The sequence below is a fragment of the Parasteatoda tepidariorum genome, chromosome 3, assembly GCF_982258835.1.
Source record: "Parasteatoda tepidariorum strain Cologne lab strain chromosome 3, Ptep-v5.0, whole genome shotgun sequence".
NCBI classification, from domain to species: Eukaryota; Metazoa; Arthropoda; class Arachnida; order Araneae; family Theridiidae; genus Parasteatoda; species Parasteatoda tepidariorum.
The window spans coordinates 109896644-109916969 of NC_141757.1; the positions used below are offsets into that span (position 1 = coordinate 109896644).

The window sequence follows — 20326 nt, forward strand, 5'->3', positions numbered from 1 at the left end:
AACACAACATAATTTGCTTAAACAAATTGGAGCATCAAGAACAGATATAATGAAATCAAATGATTTCTAGTAATACATTTATTTGTTTAGTCAAAATAAAACATATTTTTCCACAGAATAATGTAACAAATAAAAGCAAAATGATTATTTATAATATAGATGCATTTCATATATCAAGATAAGTAACTTGAGTAGCTGCCACAGCTCCGCAAGCACTAAGTATAGCTGCAGCACAAACAGGAACAACTGTAGATCCGAGGGCTTCTACAATACTTCCCATGGATAGAGAGAGAATGAATTGTGAGAGGAAGACCATGCTGCTAACTGCTGCCACATCTGTACCTATACCTCGAGTGTTGCTGTCACTTCCTTTTTTACCATCTGAAAACTAAAATTTGACATTTTCATACGAAGAAGCATTTGAAAAGTGATAAGAATATATATGAACCCTTTCATTTCGACAGTCCCTTTCCTCTAAAAGTGACGCCACTGAATGGTGCACCGTGTCACGAAAAGTACGCATATCATGCCGGTACGCTGAAGTTCGGATTGCAGGGCTTCTATCTACTACTTTGACCTACTCTGTAGCATTCTTACAAGGATGTAAAAGTATTTTATAAAACAAACTAAACGAGGCTCGAAATAAAATTTTACAAATAAATGATTCAAACCTTGAAATATTATAACTTTTTTCCAGTTTCTTATAATACTTCAAAGTAGATTTCTTGTTATATTTTACTTTTATACCTAACAAATACTTCACTCATAAATGTAACACACAGAAGAAACTTTTTTCGACTTACTATACATATTAAGCACATTCAAATTATACTTCTAGTCAATTAATAGCCAGGGCAGTTATCAAACGATATCATGCTGTCACCGGTTAAATATGAGCTAGAAACGAAAGGGTTAAATGAGCAATCGGCTGCCATCACTACGTTTTAATTAACTTTTTTTTTTTTTTTGTTCTTTTTTGGTAGCCCCAATGGTAAGGGGATTCTGAACCAATAATTCGTCCACCACTGAGGATATTTTAGGTCAGTACTGTTGAATTCGAACAAACCTAGGTCACCTTATTGAGGTAGGCGCTCTAATCAATCGAAATTGAAACTAATCGCCGATTAACTTTAATGTTCAAACCTCAAGCCCTACACTTATTGAAAAAAGAATTTATATCGCCGTTTTACTTCTATACAGAATTTATCGTCAGTGGAAATTTCGATCACCTTTAATCAAGCTAGCTGCTCAAATTCTAAACTCGGTCAAAGGTGCCAATACAAATTACAATTGTTTCATAAGTGATAAATAAAAAAATTTATCGTTGATTGAAATTCTTTCATTACTTTCAAAGAAATATTTCACGAAACTAAAAAATCGAAAATAAAATAAATATTATAAACTGCATTTTCTAAAACGGAGAAAAAATTTTTTTTGTCGCACCTGAAACGTATGACGCATCCCTTAAAAAATAAGCATCTATCATTATTCGCGAATGCAACGACCTACAGGGGGCGTTTTATTTGAGACGAATTCCTCCTAGCAGAACAGGATCATCAGTTGCACTGGAGATTTAAGTGTAGCATGGTAATGTTCCTTTTTTATTGTGGCTTATTAAATTTAAACAAGAAAAATGTGTGATATTCTTTCGTATGCAAGTGAAAACAAAATGGAATATCTTTTTTTTTAAAGAAAGAACATCAAAAATGCATCGGAAAATATTTGTAAAAAATCTTGTAACTAGAGTTAAAACCTAGTGCCTGAGAAATCGTTCTATTAATTAAATTTAATGATCTAATACGAAAGGTCTACTTAAACTTTACATTCCATACTTTTCTGAATCATATTACTACAAACATTAAAATATGCAAAAAGTATACAGAAGCACATGTTATACGATTTAATTTTGAAGAAAAAGTTTTTTGACAACAATTTTTATCAAAAATTAAAAAAAAAAACGATTATAACAATTCCTTATATTGAAATAAAAACTTTCATATTGTTTTTTTTTTTTTTTTTTTTTTTTTTTAAGTCTTAAAGTTCGTAATCAGACGTAGAAAACCATTCTGTAAAGAACTATCATCAAATTAGAGAAAAAAAACTATTTACAAGTAAATTTTTTATTATAAAAATCATAACACTTATACTTGCTTTATAAATCCGGAGAATTCCAAATGAAATGTTCTTCGTTTGAAATTTTTATTCTCAAATAATATATACATAGATTATCCCTTCATTACTTTTAGATAACGTGCCACACTACAAAATTTTATAATTGTACGATCTCGATATGAATTTTGTAGCTTAAAAACAGAATAGCTGAATTCTAGTTGAAATTATTCTTTCAAAACTGAAAAACACTTATCAAGAAAACGATAAAAAAATTTTATAAATCAGCACAAAACCCACTAATTCGGGTGATTCTTTGTTGTTGTTTTCCGAATTATATAGATACAGAAATATATACTATTCTATAAAGGAGAAGAATATTTTATAACTATTACAGTTCTGTGTTCACATTATTCATTGGAGTGACGAAAGCAATGTTGACTTCACTTTAATTTGTAATGAATTGAAGACAGAAAAAATTATTTTACCGTAATACACACATGCGTAACAGCAAGTGAGCATGAAATGGGAAGTTATGTTGTTGATAATAGAAAGGTAAAAATTATTGAAAAATTGTTCTTCAAATGCTTGGCGTGTTCTGGTTAGTTTTTTCAAGTTCTTCTATCTTTACCTTAGGGAAATTTTGCTTCTTATTTGCTGCTAAGAAAATGGCGTCCGTCATTGCCAATGGTTATGATGCAACTAATGCCCGATATTTTCAGTCTCCCGCTAGAGGGCGTACTCGAGCGTTGCGAACGCGAATTTTATTTTTTTTATTTTATAAATAATGATTTTTTATTGAGACTAAATTTTTTGATAAAAAGTATAGTTAAAAACTTTTTTTGCGAAATTGAATGTTTTAACTTCTGTATACTTTTTGCATATTTTAATGTTTGAAGTAATATGATTCAGAAAAGTATGAAATATAAAGTTTAAACAGACCTTTTATATTATCAAATCTAATATAGCAATTTTACAGGCAATAGGTTTTAATTCTAACAAGATAAGATATTTTTTTTCTGTTTATTTACAACTATTCTTCCGATGTGTTTAGATGTTCCTTCTCTAAGAAAGAGCGATTCTATTTTGTGTTCGCTTGCATAAGGAAGAATATCAAAGGGTTGGTATTAAAGTTGCTGACTTCAGATCATTCGTTTGCATATTTGAAAGTTCCAGTGCGTTTTTTGAATTCTACTGAAATGGATGGATGCGTAATTAATTAACCATAATTGTTGCGAAAACGTAAACTTGCTTAAAGCTTAAAAGAGCTAGATAACATTTCGTTGTCAAATTATTTTAAAAGTTATCAGCTGCTTATAGATTAACGTTTTCTTAAAGAAATCTTTGTACAGAAGAAAGCTGGTGTTGCTTACTGAAAGAAATGCTGATATAGTACTTTGGAACTTAAATTTTGAAAGCCCTTTTTCTACTGATGAGTATTTGTTGTCTTAATTTTTCACTTTTAAAGTCCATAAGCAATATTAAATAGTGTGTCTTTCTTAAACTAATAACGAAAACGCCCGGGAAAATTCTATTGAACTTCACTTCACTCAATTCCCTTATAATTTTATTGCAAATATTCTTGTTCAATCTGTTAGTTTTTATTTTTATACAACATCTTTTAATATTTAACCACTAGCACTTTCATTTGCTTTTCTTATCGTCACAGTGATATTCTAACAATTCAATTAAAAATTAATCAATAATATCATTTTCCTGAGCATTTAATTAGATTAGGATTATAAACATTTTTATGATACCAATTTCTATCTATCTAAAGCCTGTGATAAAACTAATACGACAATTTTTTGTTAGATAGAAATAAGAAGAAAGAAAATGTAATTTAATACTGAGAAAATTTTAGGTATGAAACATTGACTTACTTTTTTAATTAATGTGTGTAAATACATATGTAAGTTTAAAATTGTAGTTAGAAGTAAGTTAATTTGAGTTCCGGCAACCTCTAATTTTACTATAGAAATCTCAGAATATTCGAGAAATTTCTCCAATTTTACTAAGGAAACAACAGAGAAAGTGAGAAAATTCTCTAGATGTTCTTCTGGAAAGCTCAGAGAATTTGGTTTTGTCTGGAAAGTGGCCGCCCTGTAAGTATATATCGTTTAGTTTAAAACTACACACTTGAAATGTTAACTCCTCACCAACCTTAAGTATTTGATCGCCAAAAGAGAGTGGAAATTCTGTACACTCTATTAACATGATGTAAAGAATGTGATATAAAATCAAATATATTGCAAATAATTTCACCTGTGTTACTAACCTGATTGTTGCAATGATAGTGTGCTATTAAAAGGTATGGCATGGTGAAAAGCGTTGAGTACATAATTCCAGCTGTCGGTGATAGCAGAATAACTGCAACTTTATGTCTGGTTAAAGCCATTATCACCATTCCAAATGAATAGACTAATTGGCCTCCTATGTAAACTGGTTTTGCACCTACAATACAAAGAAAGTCTTTTTTTTACACACAGAGGACATAAATATTAATGAAGTCATATGAGTTGATTAGAGGCATATTTGATGAGCAACCTATTTATGTTGTGACACATTTATGAATAGTTTAAGAAAGAATGAAAAAAATAGTAATAGTTGAGAAAAATATAGTAGTGAATGGTCCCGATAAATCCTGCCAGATTGAAGCTGAAAAATAAAATAGTTTAAAATAGGAAATTTAAAATAGTCCAGATATTCCAAATAATATTTATTTTTTAAATTATAAGAGTCCTTTTAGCAAATGGCTATCGCTTTGGACCGACGGTCAACTTCTAACTTTTAATCTTTGATTCTACCGGGTATTGTTTGTATGCCGCATAAAAGGAATGAGTTAAAAAAAAAAAAAATTTAACCTGCACTTTATCAATTTTTAAAATTCAGTATAAGGAATTAAATTGCAAGGAATTTTTTTAATTATCCTAAATTGCAGTCTTATTAATAATACTTTTTATTACCGTCGTTGAACAACCAACCCAATTTTATGGGTTTACGACTACTAATATTCAACTCCGTAGCTTTGTAGTTTTGAACCCAATCCAGGGGACAAAGGAACTCCTGGATCGAGTAATAGGAGAAATTTGCCTTCGCGGAGAACTTTTCTGATGGAGCTAATCTGCATTTGCGTTACATGGAGAAGAAGACAACGAAAACCTTCCACGGTTAGCCTGACGGCAAGGGGACTCTAACCCGTGATCCGTCTACTACTGAGGATATTTCGCGTCAGCACTGTGGTCGGTGCAAGCCGGATGCGGAATTAGTATCGACTGGGATTCGAACCCGGTTCGCCTCAAGGCGAACGCTCTATCCCCTGAGCCATCGCTGAGCATTACTTAATAATACTTGAAAAATATATATTGCCATATGTAACACTTAAAGTAAAGAAATCCGAACGTCATCCTGCCGACATGCGATTGGCTGTAGGTCATATTGTTCAGTAATGTCACTTCAGCGGAACGGACTGCAGTAACATAAGTTTAATCCAGTAGAATGAGAAAGGGCTGCATCCTTGTTACGCTTAAATTTTAACGCAACAAAGACACATTTTGAAGAAATGTTCCAAAATGAGCTTCTGGACTAACTTCATTTCACTTCAACAAATTTTAATTGTGATGTTGAATATGTATATAAGACAATCTAGTTTAAATCGATGCTCTAATGAGTGAAAAATTATAATTAAAACAAAAAAGGAAAAGTGTGCTTTTTTTTTCTTTCAAATTGAGTTTTTTTCTAAATCATCCCTATAATTTTTTTTCTCGAATTGCTGCCTTCTTATCGCCTAATTTTTAAAATATGTCTGTATAAATTATAGGGCTCCGGCAATAACTACTGAGGAAAATGACCAATGATTCTGTCATTGATAACTCAGTAAACTACCGAACTTTCACGGTGTTCCCCCAGAGGTATAATTTGTCTTGGGAACGTGGAGGACTTTGGGACCCGACAAATTATACGTGCCCCAGTCACCATTTATGACGGGGAGTCTTCGGCCGGCTGGATTCGAACTCCCGCTCTTAGGAACATGAATCCAGCTCTCCACAGACCAGGCTATACCGGCTCTAAGTATATTAAATATATTTATAAAATGTGGGGATTGCAGAACCTCCCATGTATATACGAATCGACAGTATACATTTAATGTCGCGTCGGATGCGCAAACTTTGCAGTATGTATACTGTCGTTGCACTTGTATCAAATTACGTCTTTGTTATTATTTTTCCAATAACTTGTGAAGCTAATGTTAAGATTTAAAGGTCGTACGTTAAAGGGATAAGTTTTTTGAAGCCATCTTTCCTAACATTACTTATACGAAATTATTAAACTTTAAAACCATTGTTTCTCATTTTTTACTCAGCTTTGCATATACGACGTCAGTTACGTCATAAAAGTATCTATTCTCTTTCTATCTATAAGTGATTTTCCGCTGTAAGCACTCTTAATATATATCTTTAGAATCTTTGAAAACTAATGTTTATTTGAGAAAGAAAAATACACGGTGATAAGATATTCCGAAATCAAAATATTCCTTAACCAAAATATGTTCTCGAATTTTTAATATTTTTTTATTTATTTATTTATTGAGAAAATATTCTTATCTACATTCCTTAGAAAATATTGTAAAGATATTATTTTTTTTTTTAAAAAGAAATCTCTGGCTTTTAGTACATAACATCAATCTTACCCACTTTCTTGACTAATGACTCGATGAAAAGTGAATAAATGGAACATGAAATGGAATACAAAGCCATTCCCCAACATCCAAACTGAACACCATTTTTATATGACAAAAAACTTTCCGAGTCCTCTGGTGCTTTGGGGTCCCCTCCGAAAACACTTTCACCCACAAAATCAGTAAAGTACAATGAATAGCACACCAGTGACATCCAGCAAAATAGATTCGTCAAGCACAGAACACGTAGGGAGTTAGGCATGTGAATAATGGATTTGAGGTATTCTTTTAGTGTCGGACGTTCATTGGCACGACCTAGTTCATCCACCACATCAATCTCTATGCCTGAAAAAAAATGTATGGACGGTTTTATTCAATATTCAAGCAATATTTGTTTCAACTTATATATTAATATAAATATTCAATTCACAAATTAATATAAATATTCAACTGACAAATTAATATAAATAGTATTCAACTGACAAATTAATATAAATATTCAATTCACAAATTAATATAAATATTCAACTCACAAATTAATATAAATATTCAACTCACAAATTAATAGTATTTAAAAAGAATTCAGCCATCAAGTCCGGAAGTATTATATTATTTGAAAGGGTTAGATAACGATAATCTTGACCAAAAAATAAATATATAAAATAAAATAAAAATAAATAAAAATTTCCGTTTAAAAATCATATTGTCGAGGTAAAATTTGTTACTAAAATTTGCTTACGAATTTTCATTCTACTGAGAAGGAAATTAATCAAATATATCAGCCTATTAAGTTTTTCACAGCTTCTCCTCAATGCAAGTAAATTTTATTTCAATTTTCATGAACCTATTACTATTTTTATAAAAGAAAATTGTAATTAACATGCTTGCTATTGCGGCCTGTTATTACTTGTGTGCTACCTCAAGTAATTTTTCTGTCGCAAGTAGTTATACCTAGCAAAGTTATTTCTTAAATTACTGCAATGGCATTTTGACCATTCTTTCTTGATCTCGTACTTCCAGAAAAGAGTTGAAAGTGCTTCTTTTATGATGAGTTGTCGTGCATGAAAAAAATTATTTCCATGGGAGTATAATTCAAGGTTCCGCAATACTTGTTAATTATATAGTTACTTGTTGATTATATAGTAATATACTACTTCCTAATTATATAGTCAAAACTAGAACTTAAAATTAAATTTAAAAAATAAAAAGCTTTTTGAAAGAAAAAAAAAGTCGTACTAAATTAATTTTTGAACAAGTATCGCATGATAATAATTTTTCTTTTTCTTTTATCAACAGTATAGCTAATGCATTAAAATAAGATTTTAATTATTCGAATTTATAAAAGCAAAATAAGGAAACCTTAAGAATTAATTCCTGACCATGTATTTTGTGCAATACATGTAGAGAAGATTATTTGAATGATAGTATTATTCAAAATTCTGTAATTACTTACATCTTTTATAACCAAAACTAAATTTCAAAAAAAAAAAAATTAGATTTTTTAAAAAAAAGCAGTAATAAAATAATAATAACTTCGACTCATGTATAATGTGATAACAGTCTCTTTATCGACAGTATTACACATACCTTAAAATAAGATTTGTATTTGGTTTTATGAAAACAAAATAGAAATTCTGCAGAATGAATCCCAGACCATGTATCTCTAAAAGTTCTCTAATGTAACGACGAGACGTTAGCAATCAAATCAAGTTAAATATTTTCCTGTTACTTATTATTTGTTTACTTATTTAGCTCATTTCTTCTTATTTCGAAAAGAATAACGACAAAAACCAGAAGTCTTAAAACTTTTGTGTCATTTTAAAAAAATCTAAAAACAAAAGTAAAAAACATTTTTTTTTCTAGTTTTCTAGCAATAAATTTTTATAAGAATATTTCTCTCGAAGAAATTATTTCCTATAAATAAATTCTTCTAGAAATAATTTTTCCTACTAGCAATAATGTTTGAGTTGAGTTTAATTTATTTTATTAATCAATTTTAATTTATTAATTGTTTTTATTATTATAATTTTAAATTATTATTGTAAATTAATTATAAATTAATTTTAACTTAATTCAATTGTTCCTTTTTTTCATTAATCAATATTTTAAGTTTAACAATTTAATTACATTTTTATTTTTATCAAAATAAAATTAAAAATCTTATGGTGATACTTTATCAAAATGTTTTGATTTTTTACCTAGAATAATTTTAATATTTTTTCAATTTTAAGCAAAATACATTTGCGTTGGGAAGAAAAAAGGAGATTAAAACTACTATTTTCTATTTAAAAAAAAGCGAGTTTTTGCTTAAAATACTCTTGTTAAAGATAAAAAAGCTATTAAAATCAGATGTAGACTATGATCTCTAGCAGTTTTATAAAAAGATAAAAGTTTTATGTATTCGAGGCGTGAAAGTAAACACAAGTTTGTTTATATCACAACAAAGTCGAGAGATTACCACTTATAAACTTTTATCTAAACACGGAACTATAAATGATAAAGATGTAACTCACTTTTTGACACTGCTATCTCCCTATTGTCGACCCCATCAGGAATATTTTCAAACAAATCTTTTTCTTTTGATTTGACGTTATGTTCTGTTGACTTATTTTCAATCGTCAATTCATTGTTTTGAACTTCATCCCCGTCACTTTTTACTTCTTGAGCCCTATCCGTCTTAAGATCTTCATCCGTTGATCCATAGCGTTTCGGTTTAGTATTTATGCGCTCCAATTCATCGCCACTAACAGGACTAAAATTCAGCTGAAATTTTTCTTTGTACTCTTTGTACATTTTCGGATCCTTTAGCGCGCATAAAGGTATTTCTGGAAAACTAGTCACTGTTGTCACTAGACATATTATGAATATCACAGTGACAATCATAAAAACAGCATTCACCTGCCCACCGAGTAGCTGACCGATGTATGTTGCTTCCCAGTTTAGTGCTCCCATTGTGTATCCTATTGCTCCTCCGAAACCAGCCATTACTGTGAATGTGCTCAATCCAGCTGCATGATCCGAAGGTATTGTTACATCCAAGAGATATGTCCTGGATGGTGACTGACAGGCATCTGAGCAAAAATCTAATAAAACGGTACCTATGACTGTAAACACGACACTCCAAGTTTGTATGTGACTTGAAGTTTTATCGGTTTCATCAGGAAAAAATGGACCATTTCGGTCACTGGCAGTGGGTTGTTCTAATTCATTTTGATTTTTGTCGATTTCATTTTCTGAACTTCTTTTACTTTTTGGTGATAATGTAAAATCTGATTTTTCCGGCGTTGCTCTATTTCCGTACTGAAGCTCATTGAGAGTAGGTTTATTGTTATGGCCATGCAAAAAACTCGGATATACATCACCTCCATCTATTTCTCGAGAATAAGTATATCTCAGCGCGCTTTTCCTCTGCCTAATGCTAGGATTTGCTTCGAATGACAACTCATCGCTATAAATTTTTTTATTATTTACTAGTTTTGAAAAATCATCTGTAAGAACACTAAGCTTTTCTGTTTTTGTATATTTGTCATCTTTTTCTGATTCTGGGTCTAAGTTTCTCATATTCATTTTGCCAAAATGAAGACTCGGATATACATCTGCGTCATCGATCCCTCGAGAATATTTATTTTTATTGCTTAAAGATTCGATGCCATTTTGTTTTTCGTAAGAAACATCACTTGCATCGACTAACTTAGAAAACTCATCCATCATTTCCGCTTCATCTTCATTAATTATAGCATCACTATTTTGATAGTCATCTTTTTTTCTCGGAATAGCTAAAGGAACATTTTCTCCCGATAGAGTTCTTTTTTTAATATTTAAATTTATACCATTTTGAGAAGTCATGCCATTTTTGCTAACTTCATCAATGTCATCTGAATAAACATTTTTCAAAAATCCCTTGTTTAAGTCGCCTACTTGGTTCAATTTCACATTATCACCACTTAAACTAGTCCCATTTAAGATAACCGCAGTATGTTCACTAGATAAAATATTCTCAAATCCCTTGTCTCCAAGGGCTAAGCCTATATGTTGGCCATTCGGTACAAGAATAAGTCCTAATAATATTCCAATCGAATACATAATAATAAACGGTCTTCTTCTCCCAAATTTAGATTCACAACTGTCACTCATAGATCCTAATATCGGAGTTAGAAAAAGTCCAATCAAGGGGCTCAAGCACCAAATCATTGTAACAAACTTGATACTTAATCCAAGACTAAGAAGTATAGGCGTCACAAAAGCTGTCTCTGCTGCATAACAGAATTCAATGCCACACACAGTACCACTTAAGAGTATCAATTCCCAACGACTCTTGGGGCGAAATATATAGTTGTATTTTTCAGGGATGTATTCACAACGTGCATCTTCTGGATGATTGAAGAAGCTCTTAGTTTTGGTGGCAACTGTTCGACTAGTGTTGTTCCATCCGTCTTGAAGTCTGTCGGAGAGGCCTCGCTCTTGCCACGATTCTGCTGTTTCTCTGGCTCGATCTCTGAAGTTATGGAAAGCAACAATAGTGCGGAAGTAGGTTGACGTCTTCTGCATGTCTGCAGGAGAATTTTCTGAAAAGAAAAATGTGTATTTTTTAAAATTAAGTATGATACAGCAATGCGGCTCTTAAAACGATCAGAAATAAATTTGGCCTTCTAGCAGAAATGACCAATTCTAAATGTGCCCTCTTTTTTAACTAATAAAGTAAAAATTTCAATAAAAAAAAAAACAACGATATTTTATCTATGATTCAGTAACTTAATTTTTCTTGTAAGTATGCATATTTTTGATCGTATGTTTTTTTTTTTAAATTCTTTATCAATTTTATGAATTTAAAAAACAGCTTGACTTCAAGTAACAAATAAATAAAACAAAAAATCTAAAAGGGAGCTTTTTAAAACCTAATTTAGACAACATATCACAATCCGCTTGATTCAAATGAATTTTTATGCATAAAAATTAATATGTCATGACATTAAAAATAATCATTTCGTCATGGATTTATTTATAATCGTTGACTTGAATAATGTTATACATTTTTATTTTGTTTCTTTTGTAAGTATTTTAGAAACAGGTTAACCTCATCTTGAAATAAACTGTTTCATACAAAAGAAATTTCATTGCATATAGTTTGATGACATTTTTTTAAAATTGTCCCCAACGGATGTTAGTGATGAGCATTTATAAGTTACCTTCAATAAACAATTTAATTTGATTAAATTAATACCACCTTTACTGTGATTGACCTCGATAATGGTTCGTTAAGACTTCCTAGCATTTATTTATTTTATTTTCACTTAAATAGTAGTAAACGGTCCGTAATGTGTAGAATGTTATTGCTTCATTTTTAGGAAGGATACAAAAAATATAGTTTTAAGGTGGGGTTTAGATATATTTAATGTATTTAAATAAAATAGTAGAAAAAAATAATAATTGCCCTTATGATTTCTTTTAAGTCATCACTCACGAAACTAATCATAATTAATTTAAGAACTAATGAATTTTCTTTTGCATTAATACAAAGTTACTAAGTTGAAGACTTTCATAATCATAAGCGTATAAATTTAAACGACTTAAAGGTTTATTTTAAATTGAAAAGTGAAATTTATTTAACTATTTTTAAGGCGAAATTCATTAGCTTTTTACTTGTATAATAGTCCCACGTGATTATAAAGATACGGGCCCAGTAGAACACCGATGTCACGCATAACTGTTTGCGGTCAGTAAGCGGATGGGTGACAACTTTGATCTGCCTAAGTAGGGATCGAGAGAGCGCAGTATCGGTCTTCGTCAAACTGTTCTACCGTAAAGAATTCGACATCGAGCGCAGGTCGCCGAGCTACCAAAGCAAGGGGGCCGTCCCCTTTGCAGAGGATCAAAATCATGATGGCATGTCTTCGGATTATCCTCGGGGATGTATTCCAGACCGTTGCCAATAGCTCATCGTGCAGCTCTCGTGCGACGTAAATAAAATACCTACCTACTTGTATAATATTTGATAATAATTTTGACACAAAAATTGGTGTTATGAGATTTTTTCGAATGGTCTAAATTCTTTTTTAAAAAATTTCATTTTTAAGTTCACTAATCTATTTCCAGTATAATTGCAATGTATTTATTTGATATCATCTATATTTCAGAAATTTCTAATAAGAGTTTGTTGCTGTATTGTCAACCTTATTGCTTCCAGTTGCCCAAAAAAAATGTTAAAAATTCTAAAATTTCTTGACATTAAATTTATGCTTTTGGACGTTATGCAATTGGATTAAGTGTCTTTCAGAATAGAACACAAAATACTTTTGTCAAAATATGCCTTTTCCCTATGAAAGAATAACGATCTTATAGCATGAATTTAAATATCTTTAATGCGTTTCTTTTTACGTCTAAAATTTTTGTATATTTAAGAATGACAACTGTTCTCAACAAAAATAGTCAACTCTTTTAAAATAATTTTAGAGGCTTTAAACAGAACACCGGAATTATGCTACAAGCTCAATATTTTCAAATGCTAATAATCTATCCATAAGTAAAAAGTAAAAATAAATCAATAAAATGGATAAAAAATTAACAAAATTGCATAAAAAAGTCCTAAATATATTTAAAAATTGCTTCAAATATGCAAGTCAAGTAACTGCTAGTTTATTGTGTCCCAAATATGTTAAAAACGTGTGAATTAAAACATACAAATACAGTATCTAGTTTTTTTTTTATATGTATATTAAAAAAAAGCATTTTTTTCAAATGCCACAATTGCAGTTAGTAAAAGAACTCATTCAAATGCATCAAATATTATGCAAAAGTTATCTAAAAATCATTTATTTTAAGTTTTTATTAAAAGCATAAAATTAAAAAATTCTAATAAAAGAAGTAAAATATAGGAAATACGAAGACAGCAAAATAGTAAAGCATGGGAAAATCGTATACGAATTTATTAACCCTTTTATGCAGAATTTTTAAGAAACATATTTTTTTATACTTTTTCCATTATTTAATATTTATTATTTTGTAATATAGTTCATTTTTTAAGCAATATAAGCGAATAGTATTGTATTTAGAATTTTAATAATTTATGGTTATAAAATATAGCATCATACATGTTTATATTTTCATTTTATATTTTTGCTTTTAATGATTACCATTTAAAAAATTGAAAAATATTTCAAATTTAATTTCTCTTTTACCATAGAACAAATTTAAAATGTGACTTACCTTTATTTTCACTCATGATAAACGATTTGGACGTAAACTTCAAATTTTTTTTTTTTAATTTGGCTTGAGATTTGTATTCAATATTTGGCATTTACAGAACAACTTCCCCAATTCAAAAACTCGAAGAACAAAAACATTCGAAATCATCTGACTCGAATTGCAACAATAATGTGTTCGTAATCTTTTATTTTTAAGATAATACCAAAATGATTAAAGATCAAAATCAAACTCTACTAATAATTTTGTTTGTTTGTCAAACTTTACCACGAACCAATTATTATGAATGATTTAACTCTTTTTTAAAAATGGAATGGAAGAGGTATCTGGTTATAAACTGCAATGTTACGAAATAATAACATAAATTGTTATGTTATTATTAAAGGAAATAATATAAATTGTCGTGATTTGATCATTTCACTAACAATTCCTACAACAAAATGCCCGTTTATTTGTTCACATTTTGAATGGCACTTCATTCGTGTTTCGCTGTGGATTAGTATTTAGTTTCTTCTGTCTTTTGCGTCAGGCATATTTTTCTTTAAACCACAGAGTAAGTGTTCAATAGTAATAAACTTACGTCAAAGTTAGAAATTGGAATTTGTATGAAGCAGAATATTTTTTTTTACCTCTTCTATCAAGAATGGAAAGGTAAATAATGTAATGTTGTAAATGGCTTTATGAATTTAATCTTTTTTTTAGTGGGGCACTTTCAAAAGTTTTATCAATTTAATACATTTTATGTTCTGTATAGATAATCTGTAGATTAAAACAAATCAACTGCTGTCAATATGTTAATGGGTTAAGAGTAAAAGCTTATCCCCTTTATATTCTTTTCTATATTTGGCGGATTAAATGCTAAATGGAGAGATATTAATTATAAAACTGATTTAACAAGCTTAAGTTTGAGTGATTATCTGATTAACAACTGTTCCCCTTCTTCGACAATGTATTCTATGCTTTAAAAAATTATTTAAATTGAAATTTTCTTTTAAAAAAAAGTCATTTTAATTCCCGTCCATATTCCAGTTCTTGCACTGTAAAAAAAAGGTTTTCTCAAAATAGAGCAAAAATGCGTCAAAATAACTCCGAAAACAAATATAGTAGAATTTCAAAAGCCATATGTACTTATTGAGTACAGTGGTATCCTCAAAATTAAATCGTCTCAAAAATAACACATACTCCTTAAATGAGACAAGTTAAAATTTTATTAGTTTATAAATATCAAATATTCGAAAAGAAAATCTAATTCGATAATAGTTTATGGCACTTACCTTCATTCTAAATACGTTTCTCTTCTACATACGTTTCACGAATAAAGATGTCTTCATGTCGGTAATCAACACTTTTCTATCTGGTCATATGTTACATGTCAAGATATATGTTATTATGTTGTTATGTTATGATGTGTCGTATGTTTAAGATATGTCGTATGTTATATGTCACATGTCATTATATACGTTATTAAGATCTTTTTATCTGAAATTAGTTTGATGAATACAATTTATTTGCAAATGAAGACGGTATCTCAAAACTGTTTGAATTTTGAGCATGTTACTATACTCAGTGATGGGTACGTGGGGATTTTAAATTCAACTATAACTGTTTCGGAGCTATTTTGACACATCGCTCAATTTGGAGAAACCCTTTTTTACAGTGTGAAATTGTGGTAATGGTCGAATAGCTGATTGTAATTCATTTTCTACAATTTGTAATTTGTACACTGCAATCAAACTTGCGTAGAGGAGCTATATATATATATATATATATATATATATATATATATATATATATATATATATATATATATATATATATATATATATATATATATATATATATATATATATATATATATATATATATACACACACACACACACACACACACACATATATATATATATATTATATATATATATATATATATATGAGAAACAGGCTTATTTATAAGCATTGCAATAGTGATTCCCCTACAGTTGCTTTTACTTTTTCTTTCTTAAACTAAAATTGTCAGAAAATGTATTTTCTTATGATTCCCATAATAGGAAATAAAGTTAAAGTTATAAGTTATGCATTTATGAAACATATTTACCTTCAAAGGCGGCAAATGCTTTCAAATTTTTCTTATTCAAACTAAGATAACGAGAAATTATTTTTACTTCTAACTCTCAAAATAGAAATTAAAATCAGAGTTATCATTAGTTTATGATCCACCTAAGAGACAAAATTCTCTTAGGCCTTCATATGTTGTTCCTTTCACAAGCATAAGTTTATCTCTTCAAATGGCGTGCGATCTTAAAGAAACGAAATAAGAGAATCCTTACAAGATTTAATGCTAGAAGTGAATAATGAGGACACATGATCGTAAATACGAGGGGATTATTATTTTTTTCTTTTCACGAAAATTTCTTTTCCGAAAGAATAAGAAAGTAAGACTAGAAAAAAATTATAAGGAAGTATGTATTTTTACTTAAATAATATTTTTTTTTTAACTTATAAAAGTTAAAGCTGGAAAAGTTTCTTTTCCAAAATAATAATAATAATAAATTTAAAAAAAACGAGTTTTGAATCTTAGAAAAGCAATATTGGGGGGAAAAAAAAAGGAAACACATAAAAGTATTTTTCTTTTTATTGTAGCATGTTTTTCTTTTTTTTAAAAAAGTTATAGCAGGTAGTTTTTTTTTCGAATGCTTTGCTAGCAGTAAAACAATCGAACTCTGAAAAATATGTTAATGTTACTATAAAATAGTATTAAATTACTGAATAGTATTATTATTTATGGAGGTATAACGAAAATAAGTATGTCGGTTTATCTCCCAATAATTATGAAAAAAATGTGTGTACAAATCATTATTTTTTTTATTTGGAACATGCGATTTCAGTAAAATTAATTTCTAAAAGAAGGTAATTTTTTCTAAATTTTTTTAATTCCATTTTTATTAATATTTGAGGCAATATATCTTTATTATTATTAAGAAGATGCTTATAAATTATTATTTTTTAATAAAGAATATGCGATATTAGTAAAATTAATTGCTAAAAAAGGTACCATTTTTTTCTCAATTTATTTATTTTTATTTTTATCTATATTTAAATCAATAATAATCGAATAAGAGAAAAATCAAGCATTTAAAATAAGTTTTAAAAAAGCACGTAAGTTTTATGAAAAATAGTTTTGCCAACTTGGCTTGAAAAAAAAAAAAGAAAAGAAAACAGCAATTTAAGTTTTATTTAGGCTACATTCATTCAATAAACAATGCATTAAAAAATATCATTAGCTCATTATTATCGAATCAAGTTTTTTTTTTAAAGTTTTTTAAATTTTTTTTGTAATGTGTGTTAGGGTATAGAAATTTTCTGAAAATCTACATTTTTCAAAAAAATTCAGCATTAAAAAATATCTCCCCAAAAAAATTAATAATTCGAAAATAAATTTTTGAAAAAGAATTTTATTTGTCCAAAAAATATAATTCATTCAAATAAATAAAGGTTCAAATACTCAAAGTAAAACAAAAAACATTATAGTTTCGTTTTCGTGGGTTTATTTCCGGTTTCGGTTTCATCTGTCAGTATACGGAAAAACAACTGTAACTTCATTTCTAAAAATCGGTGATAAAAATTTTAAAGGGTTTTGAAAAGCTAATGAACTAAAGCTTAAATATAGATAATAATAATTCTTTTTTTTAAAAATCAAAATTGTCCATTTTTACCCAGTCGGTTACTATCGATTTAAAACAAGTAATACATAATAAATAACTTCAAATGTAATGAAAATACCTTTACGAAATGGTTTATTCTTCCTCAGAGTAGGATTAAATAAAAAAGTTGTTTTACGTTACATAAGTATTAGTAAAACACAATTACTTGATCAAATGTTTTTGAGTGTCGGACTTTTATATTGCAACCCTTTATCTATTCCGCCTTACCATATTACGAATACCCAATCAAATGGAAGGGAATGGAGTACGAATTGCCAAACTCATATATAGGTTACAAATCCTTTCGAAAAAATTTAAGGGTTAATATGATTCTTTGATCTATCTTACATATTTCAAATAGTCTATTTTAGTTAAACATAAACAAAAAATATCCTAAGGGTTTTTATACATTTTATGATTCGTAATAATCTTTTTTATATAAAAAACAAACAAACTTACAACTATATGAGTTAGGTACACATAAAATTTTTTGAAGAAGGTAACAATTAGTTTCACATGAATTTTAGTGATTTAATTTGCGTAATAGATATTTTAAAAAGTTCAATGCATAATTTTTTTTTCTAAGAAATTTTTAAAAATCTGATGAAAAATATATTTCCAGTTACATGAGAGAACTCACTAACCACGTTTGTAACATGAAGTCATCTGGCATAGATTTGAAAGCGACGAAATGAAGTTAAAAATAGTGTGTAATTTAGGGAAAGTGGGAACTTTTTTTATAATTTTTATAATTTTTGCTTTAAAACATTATTAACAAATTAAAACTAAAAATAATAATTATCGTTTGCTTTTATGTTTTTAGTCAAATGAGCATTTTTTCCTCTGCTTCATGACGTTTTTATTTACTTCTTTTAAATCATTTTTTACATAATTGACAAACAAATAAAAGTCTCTCTAATAAAAAGGAAACTTAATTATAATCAGTCATGTTGTTTAATGGAATTGCCCAATTGCGAGCTTGATCACAATCAACTGATACAAATAATAATGATCTACTATTATATGGTTTTGTGATTACATGAGGTTGCCTTGGTTACAAGTTTTAATTGATTTCTCATAATGGATTATATATTCTGCCCAGTTTTGGTTCTGAGTGAATCAATTCTCATTATGGAGGTGGGTTCTAACGACGCTTACGCCCATCTCACGTTATCGCGAATTGTTAAATTGTTCATTTGATGGTGAACCTATAAATTAATTATTAGAATTGGAATATTATGCAAGAATAAGTTGATAATATCTCACCAACGGAAGCTATTATCCATTGAGTCATTCATTAAATGATAAAATTATACAAACAAGTTAAATACCCCATTGGAATTGTAATACTTCAAATACCGTTTTAAAATAAAAGTGCTACAAAATAAACAGAACATTTAGACCAGTGGTTCCCAACCTGGGGGCGATCGCCCGAAAGGGGGTGATAATCCTTAGGGGGGTGATCAGGGGGCGACGAGTATTCAAAAGATAAAAATTGCTAATAATATTAATAATAGAAGCTATTTGAGATTGAAATTGAAAATATATATGAAACCTATGGTTCTAGTGTAAACAAAGAATTATGATAGTTAAAAATTTAAAAAAATTCAAGTGCAGGATCGTTTTCGTCATACGTTTTGGTATCGCAGGCGGAAATCTGATAAGTCACTCTGTTCCTCTGAGCAATAATACTGTTTCCAGGCGTATTGATGAGATGGCCGCCGACGTTGAATCAAAACTCATCAAATTTCTGAAAGAAGGTAAATTTGCGTTGCAGATTGATGAATCAATTGTGATAGATAACAAAGCTGTTTTAGCTTACGCGAGATTCATAAATGAGAGTAAGGAGATTAACGAGGAAATGTTGTTTACAAGAACTTTGAACACAGATACAAAAGGATCGTCGATTTTTGAATTGGTCAAAGATTATTCTGAGGTAAAAGAAATTCCCTTCACAAATGTAAGTGCTTGTGCAACAGATGGTGCTCCAACCATGTCTGGTTGTCATACTGGGTTTCTGGGTCACCTTAAAAAAGAAGTACCGGAAGTTATCTCACCATTCATTATGTCATTCATCGTCAACTTTTGACTGCGAAAAATTGGTTATTTCTGGCATCAATAAAATAAAAGCTAATTCTCCTAATAACCGTTTGTTCCGAGAACTTTGCCATGAAAATGATGAAGATTTCGAATTCCTGCTCCTACATACAGCTGTGAGATGGCTTTAAAAAGGAAATTGAGCCGTTTCTTCGAATTGCTGGATTCGTTGGAAACTGCGTACCTCACGGATATTTTCGAAAAAATGAACGAAATCCAAGTAAAATTTCAAGGAAATAAGATGAACATTATCAAGGCTAAGGGAATCATGTCTTCATTCATCGCCAAGTTCGATATCTACAAGTCAAACATTGGTCGCAAAGAGCTAATGCAATTTCCTACTCTTAAAAAGTGTCCAATGGCAGATATCGAGATCCTCGAAAATAAAATCTTAATTTTTACTGATCACCTTGATCACAGTTATGGAATCATGATTTAAAGATTTGATGAAATTAGAAATTCCGGATTGGATTTTCGATCCTTTCTCTTTTGAAGTTGTGGATAAGCTCACTTCCTCTTTGTAGACTGAGATTTTAGATTTG

The 20326-nt window shown here is 29.3% G+C and overlaps 1 protein-coding gene across 2 annotated transcripts; it reads right to left on the minus strand.

Annotated features, from left to right (window-relative positions):
* Nucleotides 1–63: 63 nt before the first annotated feature.
* LOC107454792 (uncharacterized) lies at nucleotides 64–16269 on the minus strand. 2 transcript variants are annotated; one of them, XM_071184337.2, is made up of 5 exons: nucleotides 16082–16269; nucleotides 9301–11352; nucleotides 6800–7132; nucleotides 4388–4563; nucleotides 64–388 (listed from the first exon to the last, which is right to left on the minus strand). In XM_071184337.2, exons 2-5 carry the CDS (start codon nucleotides 11333–11335, stop codon nucleotides 167–169), a joined length of 2766 nt encoding a protein of 921 aa, XP_071040438.1. In that variant the 5' UTR covers nucleotides 11336–11352; nucleotides 16082–16269; the 3' UTR covers nucleotides 64–166. The 2 variants fall into 2 exon arrangements, with proteins under 2 accessions (XP_071040438.1, XP_015927581.1); XM_016072095.5 differs by lacking the exon at nucleotides 16082–16269 and adding an exon at nucleotides 13991–14530.
* Between the last annotated feature and the right edge of the window lie 4057 nt (nucleotides 16270–20326).

Excerpts from the sequence above, each read along its gene's own strand:
- LOC107454792 (XM_016072095.5), bottom strand. The coding sequence starts at position 14,081 with ATGCCAAATATTGAATACAAATCTCAAGCCAAATTAAAAAAAAAAAAT. Across the intron at positions 11,353-13,990 it reads TATCATGAGTGAAAATAAAG|AAAATTCTCCTGCAGACATG; the intron begins GTAAGTCACATT and ends TTTTCTTTTCAG. Across the intron at positions 4,564-6,799 it reads GTCATTAGTCAAGAAAGTGG|GTGCAAAACCAGTTTACATA; the intron begins GTAAGATTGATG and ends TTTGTATTGTAG.